Source organism: Lissotriton vulgaris, chromosome 5 (assembly GCF_964263255.1).
Source record: "Lissotriton vulgaris chromosome 5, aLisVul1.2, whole genome shotgun sequence".
NCBI classification, from domain to species: domain Eukaryota; kingdom Metazoa; phylum Chordata; class Amphibia; order Caudata; family Salamandridae; genus Lissotriton; species Lissotriton vulgaris.
The window spans coordinates 275,712,886-275,724,610 of record NC_141693.1 but is presented as its reverse complement, the minus strand read 5'-3'; the positions used below and the strand labels follow the sequence as shown (position 1 = coordinate 275,724,610).

Genomic DNA, 11,725 nt, shown 5'->3' with positions numbered 1-11,725 from the left:
TATTTTGAAGCAATGCAATCAATATAGCAGCATAGAATTTTCAGCAGCACATTTATTTTCACGGTTTGTTTATCAACTTTCCTGTCTGCCTATCTTAACTAGTCCTAACCATACTACTGCTACCAGAAAATTACTGATAGAGCGCGCAGGTCACCCGGGTCACTAGTTTACCAAATTTCCACGCACTGGGCCCTGGCGTGCATATGACGACAGTGTTTTGCATGAACCGGGTGAAATCCTTAGCACGCTACTATGAGTAATTCAGGGGGGTGATTTTCACACACCACTTACTATTCATGTACCTGACTTACCACAGGCACATTACTCCTGATGGATTCAGGAGTTAGCAGTGGACAGGCGACAAGATTCCTAAAGGAGTAGAACTCTTATGCACTTCGTACATTTATCCACACTTTATACTGTAAAATGACCACAGACACCTGATGGGTTTTCAAAGTTTATAAAAGAAATTTCAGAATGAATATGCCAAGATAATGAGGCAAATACAAATCAGCACATCAATTATTAGAATCAATGCCACAATGTAACTATGGATTAGGGCAAGTACCATTTAGAGTAATTGGGAACACTACGGGGTATGAGTATTGAGGAACAAGCTATTCAAACACGTTTAAACTAGCACAAGGGACGTGGGAAGGACCTAACATGTGCACTTAAACTAGGCTTCTTATGCTATTCTTACTAAGTTCACTGCAACCATGCTAAAGGAAGGGAAAAAATGGAACACACTAAACAATATGACAGTTTTAATAATATCCTACAGGCAGGGAGAGAAGTGGAACATCACTAATAAACAATTGCATATAAATCACTTAAAGGTGATAGAGCAATATCACAGGCGAGAGTGCTTTATTAAGAAAAGAGAGGTAAGAGTATAGTCAGACAGACACCCACAGAAGATATTTACCTAGTACGAGAATGAAGACTAACCCTGGCCACGGGTCAGTTTAGAAGGACGGGGGCAAGGACCCTCAAGGATTGGAATACCAGAAAGCGAGCAGGTACAGCTCACGGACAATCAGGACGGGATACCCCTCAGGATTTGGGTCAGGACTGGGCTCACCAAAGGACACGACCAACCCCTGCAGCTTCGGATGCAACGCCTGCGTTACCCCCTCTTCTGCACAGAATCCGCCAATAACCCCGATTGGGTTTTCGAATTTCCCCAGCAAAGTGCTTCGCCAGCACTTAAGACTATTTCCACCCCTTGGAGTTTGTGAAAAGTATGGACAGAGTGCTCCGCAGCCCTCTGTATCAATCACCTATAGAGTTCGTAGGGTCAGTGACAGGTCTGCTACTCGGACAAGTCGGACAAAATCTCTAAGCAATACTAAGCTAGTTATACTGTTTTGGGACCCCTAGACCACCCACAAAAGTTGCAAGTGACAAATTCCCACATTATGATTGGTCAGGAGAGGTGACTTTGTCATTGTCACCACCTATAATTCAGTGTTCCCATCATTAATATGTAATTTTTCATACCCGCCCCTTGGGTTCACGTTCCCAGGCATAGGAATATAGAAAACAATGAGAGTGTACAGCACATAGATACAATGTATCACAGTCAAGGTGGACTGCAGCATCTTCTAGGTGGGTTCCCAGGCGCATCGAGCTTCGGGAGCCAGCTGGCTTGCTTCAGCTTCTGCGCAGTGGGGTTTCTCCCATGTCACGTGACAGGGTTTAGAAGAGCTTCAATATGGAGCGGCTCCCTGTCCCCAGGCCCATAGATACGTGGTACATGAAAAGTAAGCGAAAACAAATTAGAATCACACGTAAAAATGATTACACTGTACACCGTTAAAAGCTTCACTGCACCCCTTACTTTATAATATCTATAGCATTAAGGTTTAGTGCAAAAAGACAGATAGGCATAAGCAGCGGGGCAAGCAGAGAGCATGGTTAGAGACAAGCGGCCATGTTTGCAACAGTGCGCATGAGCAACAAATCCCTCCAAAATGCGAGTGCGTCACATCACATGGGTATGACCGACGCATGCGCAGACTGGATTTTCTGCGAAGCGGCCATTCAGTAGTGCAAGCTTTGTTTAATATGGAAATAACACGTAGGCAAGCCTCCTAGGGACACCCGCGTGTTGGGAAAAATGCTAAATAAATGACGAACAGGTTGAATTAATATGATTACAAGTTAGGCGAGGTTCTTGAGTCAGGGCAAGTCGCTTTACGTGCGAATCCTTGCTCCATCACTCTCGCCTGGTACCACCCTTTCACTCTCCCCTTACTGCCACCCCTTCACTCTCGCCTGGTGCCACCCCTTGACTCTCCCCTTACTGCCACCCCTTCACTCTCGCCAGGTGCCACCCCTTCACTCTCCCCTGCTGCCACCCCTTCACTCTCGCCTGGTGCCACCCCTTCACTCTTCCCTTACTGCCACCCCTTCACTCTCGCCTGGTACCACCCTTTCACTCTCCCCTTACTGCACTCTCCCCTGCGGCCACCCTTTCACTCTCCTCCTACTGCCACCCCTTCACTCTCCCCTTACTGCCACCTGTCCACTCTCCCCAGGCTGCTGTACTAAGTCTGTCATATAGAACATAAAAAGTAGAGGGCAGTAGAGGTGACTTGGCACTGACACTGTTCCGAGAAGACATTTTTAATTTGGGCCCAATTATTTTAGAAGATTCATGGTCAAGAGTGGTCTAGCCGGGCCCCTGTATGCCTTCTTGCTATGGGAATACCAATAGATTGGTACTTCGCGGCTCAAATTACCGGGGGAGATAACGTGGGTTGTTTAATAAAGCCCCATGGGGTCAAACGATACTATTGCATATGCTGAGGTCCTTAATGGATGAGGCCAGTTGTCGAAGTGGGCGGGATCGGAAGGGAACAGTGTACCCATACTTTTTAATTTGAGAAAAATAGTCCCCCTACTTGTTGTGAAAAGATAACCATCCCAGGGCTGTTAGTGGATGGTTAGTTCCAGGAGCTGAAGTGCTTCAGCTGGGAGGGGGTCTCCTGTGCTGTGACCCCGAGGGAAAGGCAGACTGCTAAACAAGCTGTCTTGCCAGGGCTCCTTCAAGAAATGTAAATGCGCACAAAATATCAATTTGCAAGTGTAAAGGCTGCTCAGAAGCCTGTATTGGCTTTGATTGATGGAGTCGCTTGAAGCGTCCTGGTGACAGATTCATTCTTTTTGGTTGATGTTGCACAGGAGTTACCAGTTCTCGCTGTAAAATGGCATTATGTACAGTCTGAGTACTACTAAAAATCTACATTTTGAAAACGCTTTTTATATCTTAAACCTTTTTGCTCATTTTGTTTCACCCTACCTTATACTGTGTGTAATGCAAGTCTTAAATAATGACTTACATTTTCTCAGTGCTTTCTGTCACAGACTGGGACCTCTTAGCACTAAACATATACAAGTCACTATTCTCCATTGCACCAACCAGGATTCGATTCTATGGCTTTGTGGTTACAGACTGACCTCTGCTGTGCATTAACTAATAGAGACTTCATAAAGTACGATAGAGTATTTCCTATAGATCATCTTAATTTACATTTATTTTTAATTTAAACTGTTATTTTATGTAAAAACATATAGAACAGTTTCTTTTTTCAGCCACGCCTTTGACCCCACCCTCCACGCTCACTCACCACGCATCCATTGTCCACCATGTCACAGTTCCCATACCTTTAGTTAAATGACCCTGGTTTAGTCATGTGGCTAATACTTTGCAAACCATAGGGTGTGCTGATTGCCGATTGTTAATCTGTCGGGCGGAAGGTAGACCTGCTCCGGACACTCACGCACTCTCCTATTTTTGAACCATATTTGGGCAAACTAAATCCCCCTTTCAAAAGATCATTGTATATTGATTTCAGGCTTGGTACTCTGCCTGTGAAGCAATTCACCAGCGCATGGAAAAAGGGTGGGAGCAATTAATCTACTTGCGGGATGTGATTTTGCGGGAAGGGGTTGCAGAGTCTGTAATGCACGTTTAAGAAGGCCCTCTGGGGTGGCAGAAGTTTTCTGTTTGGGACAGTAAAGATCTGGAACCAGCTTCCTATCTCCATAAAGAGCAGCTCATCACTTTTGTCCTTCAGAAAGCTATTTAGAAATTGATTCTTCCTGGATATCCCGCCAGTACCGTTCAAATCTACAGTTTCTAGTGGCAAGACGCCCCTGGCATTCGCCGTGCTCTACAAATATATCAATCAAATCAAATCATATCTAAAATCATCTATGCTGCCTAGCAACTGATGTCTTTCTAGCTGGCTGTAATAATCTGTATTTACAACAACGAACGTTCCAGAGCTGGTCATTGGCCAGGCACTAGCACTTTTATAGTAATAGGGCCATCTTGAAAAGCACTTTATTAGCGATTTACCTGTTATGGTGATATGTAATTACCTATGCGGCTCCAAAATATTTGTCAACCCAAATTAGTACATTTTTTAAAGTATTAGTATTTTATTCAGCTGACTGCTATACATCAGTATGTTTGATTGTAAATGCTACTTTTTAATTATTGAAGTATGTTATTAAATCTCAGAAGTGTGTATATTTTGATAAGTATATTGTGTGTCCTATGGCAGTCTGACACAATAATAAATAAAACAAACATTACAACCACAGCTTTTTTATGCACTTCGACCGCTGGATTAGGCAAGCAGCGGTCACCAGTGTCACCCAGGTGTGGCATTTGTTGAAATACTGGAGGAGACAAGTGCTGGTATGAGAGTGACCTGCAGAGGGCAGTGACAGTACGACATTAACTGAGATCACATACAGAGCAGGTAGTGGGGGCACAGTCAGATAATGGTGTATCAGTGACTCCCACTGAACGGTATCTGTAAAGGACCAGCTGGAGTCATAGAGACACTGCTGTCTCGGTGGCCCCCACTATATAGCAATCAATAACTGGAATCTTGTTCCAGCCAATACCAGGGCACAACCGCTACCCAAATGGCACCCATGGAATGACACTTCTCAGAGACTCGGTTGACCAATCAGGACGCTGCACTTTCCTCAGGATGCTGACCTCACACAAAGGAACATTCTGGCGGGAAGATGGTAGAGGAGATGGTCCTGTGAGACTAATGTGTTTAAAGGCAGCCGGTGGGGTCTCTATCATTCACAGGCCTTGGAAACGGGGTGAAAGGTGGAAGCAGAAGAGGGCCAGGGCGAGATTGATCTTTTTAAGTGGAGGGACGCATGGCCCGCCCCGGGGCATGACGTAAACAGGCAGCCTGCGTACACAGTGGATTTGGGCCTAGTTGTCTCAAGCTTTCCTGGCGGAGTTTAAAGTGCGGACCCCATGTGCCTCTCAACAAGGTCGATGATTTAACCACCGCAGGGGCACTCTCTGGGCTGGTCAATAGACTCAGCTCCACAGGCGCACTCAGTCCAAGGTCCGCGGGAGTGAGGCAAGAGAGGGCCCCCGGAGGCGGGAGAGGGGGCTCTTATCAGATCGATAGGCCGTAAGCCTCTAGTCTAAGCGTTAAACGGGTCACTCCAGGCCTGCTGCTGACAGAGGGCGAGAGGCGGGAGAGAAGGCCGGCCGTGGGGAGCAAGAGAGGGGCTTCGTCCTCATTGGCCGGCTCGGAGGGCTGCGAAAGTTCTATTGCCCAGGTAGTTTGATTCCCCTTGTTATTTGGATTCGGGCTCGGCACAGCATCATGGCGTCAACAAGACACCTGCAACTGGAAGCCCTGTTACTGCTGCTGCACCTCGTACAGCTGGTGCCGCCAGGCAGCGGGCATACCGTGGAATGGACCTACCAAGGTAAAGAAAGGGAAGGATGGGGGAGGCGCGGGGGTTGAGAACTAAACGTTGAAGGAAAGGGAAACATGGGAGAAAGGGTGCAAACTACAGGGAAAAGAACGAGAAAGCAAGAGGAAATAAGAGAGCTGATGAAAAGAGGGGTTCCATCGCAAAATGCAGTGCAAAGTAAACATTAAAGAAAGTGAAGGTATTACAAAAAATACGATACACAGATTCTAAGCTTCACAAAGGATCAAAAGAATTGCATTTTTAATTACTTTTTGGATTAGGGTTTTTTCCGAAATTCTGCATGACATCTTCTGGAGGTGGAGTGCAAGATTCCTAAAGGATTCCCGTAGTACTCATATCGTGGTTGGAGGTTCATGCCCGGTAGAAACATCTAGAACACCCTAGACTAGTAAAAAACAAAAGCACACTAGCTTCCATCTGGGTATCAGTGATTATCCGAGTTAGTCAATAACCGTTCTTCCGGAGGTGCTGTGGTATGTCATCATGTTCTAGCGAGCGGTCGAAGTGAGGGGGATCGGACGGTTAATTCCGAGAGCTGAAGTGCAAGCCAGGGGGAGTCTTCAGACTCCTGTTCTGTTACACCGAGGGAGGGGGCAGAGAACTTAACCAGTCTTGCTGCCTGGGTGCTGGCATGTAAACGTGCATACGGTTCAACCTGCTAATGTAAAGGCTGTTCAAAAGATGGTATTGGCCTTCATTGATGGAATCACTTGACACTTCCTGATGATACAGAGTTATTATTTTTAAGAGGTATTGTAAGGGAGCTTCCAGCTAAGCTATGAAATGTGTGCTTTTAAAATTGTTAAAAAAAATGTGCACTATGTACAGTCTGCAAAAAAATCTATAATTTGGAAACACATTTTATCTTAAACCTTTCTGCGCATTTTGTAGCAGACTATCTTAGACTGTGTGTAATGCAAGTGTAAAATAATGACTTACATGCTAACAGGGCTTTCTGTCACACACGGGGACCTCGTAGCGCTAAACATACACAAGTCACTATTCCCCACTGCACACATCAGGATTCAATTCTCTGTCTCTCTGGTGGCAGTGCATTGACAAGTAGAGGTTTCATAATGTATGATAGCTCTCACTGTTTAACACAATTTGTATTTAATTTCTATTTAAGCTGTGCGTTATTTTTATGTTGTTATCTGCAGGGGAAAGACTGACAAAATAGCAGAATATTTTTGTGTTCTTTAGCCACGCCTTTGACCACGCCCTGCACTCACTGACCCCGCCCCTGCATTCATCATCAGAGTTCCCATGCTTTTTATAATGCTCTTCGACCATTGGTTGTGGCGCTTTGGTGATATGTGGCACCCTGAGGGTGCTGTGGTATGCTATGGTGTGCTATGACGTGCTCTCTTGTGAGGTGCTGTGGTTTAGCAGTGTGTCCTGTGGTGTTCCATATTCTGCTTTGCGGTGCTGCAGTATGTTATGGTGTCCTGTGGAGTTTGTGTTCTGTTTTCGTGTGTGTGCTGTAGAATGTTAAAGTTCGCTGTGCTCTGAGGTGTTTTGGTACACGTGAGTGTGTTTTTTGTGCTCTGCTGTGCTGTGGTGGGCTGGTAAAGTTATGTGTGATCTCTGGTGGTATAGTTGGGGTTCTGTAGTTAAGTTATGTTATGTTAAGGGCATTTCTAAAGCGCGAACGGTTACCCAAGGGTGTCCTGGCGCTAGCTGCTTTCCTCTAGGCATTGAGGTGGAGGCACATTTGCAGGTTAAAGAGCCATGTTTTCAGTTGTTTCCTGAATGTTAGGAGATTGGTGGTATTTCTCAAGTGGAAGGGGAGATCGTTCCAGGCCCTTGCAGCACCAGCAATGAAGCTTCTCCCACCCCATGAGACTCTTTTTATGGGTGGTACTGATACCAGCGTTGCCCCCAGGGAGCAAAGTGTTCTTTTGGGCTGGTACCACTGCAGCTGCTGCTTGAGGTAGTCTGGGCCCGTGCCCTGCAGTGCCTTATACACGATGCACAGAGCTTTAAAACGTATCCTTTTCCTCACAAGCATCCATTGGAATTTTTTGATTTCCTTAGCAATTGGCATACATTTTGGTGTACTGGTGAGCAATCTCGCTGCTGCATTTTGCATCAGATGGAGCTTGTTCATAAAGCGTTCTTGAATGTTCAGGTAGAGACTATTACAGTAATCTAGCCTAGACATGATAAGTGCTGTGATAACTGTCCGCCTACTGTCTACCGGCAGGAAGTGTAGTATTTTCTTAATCATTTTGAGGGTATAGAAGGTGTTTGAAGCTACAGCATATAGCTGGTCACCAAGTTGAGCTTATCGTCAACTATCACTCCCAGGTTCTTTGGCTTACTGGTAGGTGTGGGAAGAGTGCTCAATGCATCTGGCCACCAGCTTGGGGCCCAGAAATTGGGATAATTCCAGAATAAAATGACCTCAGTCTTGCCTGAATTGAGTTTTAGACAATTTTGAGACATCCACCTCCCAACTGCCTCCATACAGTTGTGGACCCAAATGTCAATTTCTGCTCCCTGTCCAGGACGCAGAGCCACCACAATTTGTGTGTCGTCTGTGTAGGAGGTAAGGTTAAAACTAAAGGAGCCAATTAGGGACGCTAAGGAAGAGACATACATGTTAAAAAGTGTCGGGCTGAGGGAGGACCCCTGGGGTACTCCACAGGGCAGGGAGAAGGGTTTACAACAGAATTCGTCCAGCACCACAATTTGAGATCTGTCAATTGGGAAGGACTTCAGCAACTTCCATGCCTTACGGACCCCACATGCTGACAAACAGTCCATCAATAAATCATGATGGACCGTGTCAAAGGCCGCTGACAGATCTAGCATATCCAGAGCTTCTCTAATCTCTTCGGTGTATTTAATGAGGGCGGACTCTGTGCTATGTCCCTCTCTGAACCCATATTGAGTAGGATCCAGGACATGGGTTTCGCCTAAGAAAGCACTAAGTTGTACATTCATTGATTTCTCGACCAGTTTAGCTGGTTACAGGAGGTGAGAGATTAATCAGAAGTGTTTGGGATGTTTAGGATCGAGGTTGAGCTTTTTTAGTAGAGGCAGTTTTGAGGCAACCTTCCAAAGTTTTGGGAACTCCCCTACTTCAAACATTGTATTAAACAGGGAGGTGAGTAAAAGGGCAACGGGTCCTGGAGCGAAGTGTTGAGCTCCATTGACAGACACCTGCATTGTATGTACGGAAACGGAAGTGGATAATCATTTCTTTATTGAGGTGCATTGGTTGAGCTATTTTTTGTTGCATTTTCTAGAAAAGGGGGGGATTGCTGCAAATCACGTTCAAGGTGCATTGGATCTGTAGTTCGGGCTCCAGAATACACTGTATTTGTAAGGCACAGATGAATATCTAATAATGATTTACCAGTGCCCGACTGACCCCGATGTATTGAAGTAACCCTTTCCTAACCCCTCACCTCACTACGGACTTCGTTTCTGCTGCCTGCGTCTAATCCACTTTTCCTCGTTCTTTGTCTGACCCCGCCCTCTCTGTTCTGAGCCCTCAATTCAGCCATTTCCCTAATCCGTGAACCACAACTTTCCTCCCTCCCTCTTCGTTCAGTTTCGCAAATATTTTCCGCTCCAATTTTCACATCCCATTTTGTGCAACAAGCCCTTCCCTTGTCATTCTATGCGTGGAGTCCCCACTCCTGTGCCAGCAGTCTAGTCTCTCCCATTGCCCTGTTCTGCAACCCACCCATAATATCACACGAAGGAGAGAAGGAAGGGCGTTATGGGGCTCACGCCTGTCCTTACTAGCTCAAACAAACACAAAAATTGGCGTGATACCCTCAGGAAACTGCTATCTGCTTAATCCACAGGTAAACAGGTCATTGACAGGGACAGAACAGGTTCTCTGTGTGCTGCTATTTGTTCTTTGCCTAAATTCAAGGCAATTCCAAGAATTGGACGGGAATGGCTCACTCAGGTAATGTGACATGCTTCATCATTTGCCACCTCGTCTCACCCTGGTGAGATATTACTACCAGGGCGGACTCAACCTCAGATTGGGGCTTTTCTGAGGGAGTTCTTAGAAATTTCTATTCTTTAAGGACAGTGACTTAGGTTCAGTTCATAAATTAAAAAAACCTTAGGATAAACCACTAAAGTATCCTTTAATTTGGAGGTATCCCTGATTAGTTAAAAAGATTACCAAAGGGTAAATACAGGAGGCATACTAAGGTATTTTGGTCTGTATGCGTCACTGTACAATGTTTCTGCCTCTATTCAGCCGTGAGTCTAAGGCATTCATCATGTCCAAGTCTTTAACCCCTACACTGCAAATAGTAAGTACTAGGTAAGCTTAGATGTAAAGAGAGGACCTACTCTCAACTGGTGTCATAGTAAGTGATGACCTAGGATAAACACAAAAGCAGCAAAAAATGTTGTTCATGTAATAGATCAACAAAGAGTCAAAGTTGATTTAACTTAGCACAGTATATGATCAAAAAGTCAGTCGCTTTAATGAATAACAATATGAAATATGTATCACTATATGACAAAAAATCACAGACCTGTGCTTGGGTGAGTAGACTATATATAAGCTGAGGTGAAATATACAATCAGCCAAGTGTGTTTCATGTGATAATACAGTGATCAAATGAAGAAAGCAGGCACACTTAAATACCTAAAGCTATTTAGCTAGGTGCCTCATGGTCTGTTCGGGGTGGGTCTCATCTGTAATCAAACTCTTGAGTCACCAATAAATATTTAAACCAGAGATTAGAGAGATGCCATCTCCATAGAAAGCATTTGAAGATGGTTACCAGTCATATTGCCCTGATGTGGTTAGTACAAGAATAGTAGGCAAAGTATTCAGGCTCCACATGTTGTGCTAGTTATATAGGAAAGAACAAGCAGTTAGATAAAATTAGAGACACATAAATTACGTGCCGCCATTTTTCTTTGATGTTGGCCTTCTATGAGGATGTTCGGTCTTGTCAGATAAATCACGTCACACAGTGTATGTGCCAGAGATCTGCCTGCATCGCTACGAAGCTCATATTCAAACTTAAGAGGCGTAATGGGTGGCTGACAACTCTGTGTATCAAAGCAGACTTTTTCGACATCAGATTAAGTGGCTATTCATAGGTAAAAAAGATTATTTTAGACAAGATGCTTCGCAAACGTTTGAAAAGAGGAAAAATTGCCACAGCACACTTTGGTGTTTCAAGGTACTTTTTGTGTGTCAACATAGTCAGAGGCCCACTTCACGATCTTCAAGGGTCATTGTTTCACGTTCTATTGATGTCTTGCATATTATTGGGCAACAACTCATTCAAGCCTTATTTAGATACTGCCACTTCAAGACATTTCTTTTTAGTATTGGCTAAACATAGTTGGAAAGGTCATCGGAGTACCTTTCTTCTCAAGTGTAATGCAAGATCGACATGTACTCAGTATACACTGCGCTGTACAATGCTGCTATCTAGTGGCTTTATTTCAAGTACAGTTTAATGCCAAATATGCTTAACAGTATAGTCTCTTTCCTAGTACAGCTTATGACTTAACTGTATTATAGTTTTACAGTTTTTGAGGGTTTGAGTTTCCTACAAGTTAACGGAACCTGTGTCAAGGCATGTTTTGGGGTTCATTATATGCAGAGGTAGGTCCCTGCGTGCGTAAGACACCTTGTGCCGCATGATCAATTGTTGTAGGGTTATATTCCCTATGTGCCTCCCACATGGAGAGCACATTTCTGTTGTCCCTTGGTAAATAGTTTGGGGCAGGACTTAGGGTTTTAGCCCCTTTGTTCACGTTACTTGTCTTCCTACACGGTAGTACTTATGACATTACATTACTTTTTTTTAGCTAAACTTTTCGCACCCTTACAGGAGGGTTGACTTTAGGGTTTTATTTGCCTTTATTATTTGTTGCAAGCGTAATTCCTGCATGCGTAAGTCACCTTGTGCTGCATTCACATGTTGTTTGGGTTTTGGGTAGAGCTTTG

At 44.6% G+C, this 11,725-nt stretch overlaps 1 protein-coding gene across 1 annotated transcript in view; it reads left to right on the top strand.

Moving 5' to 3' along the window:
* Positions 1 to 5,498: 5,498 nt before the first annotated feature.
* The window catches only part of CA6 (carbonic anhydrase 6), a 69,391-nt gene continuing 63,164 nt past the window's right edge, over positions 5,499 to 11,725 (top strand). The window contains exon 1 of the mRNA XM_086921401.1: positions 5,499 to 5,766. Coding sequence (XP_086777527.1) covers positions 5,661 to 5,766 — 106 coding nt within the window. The 5' untranslated portion in view covers positions 5,499 to 5,660. The remainder of the gene's footprint in view (positions 5,767 to 11,725) is intronic.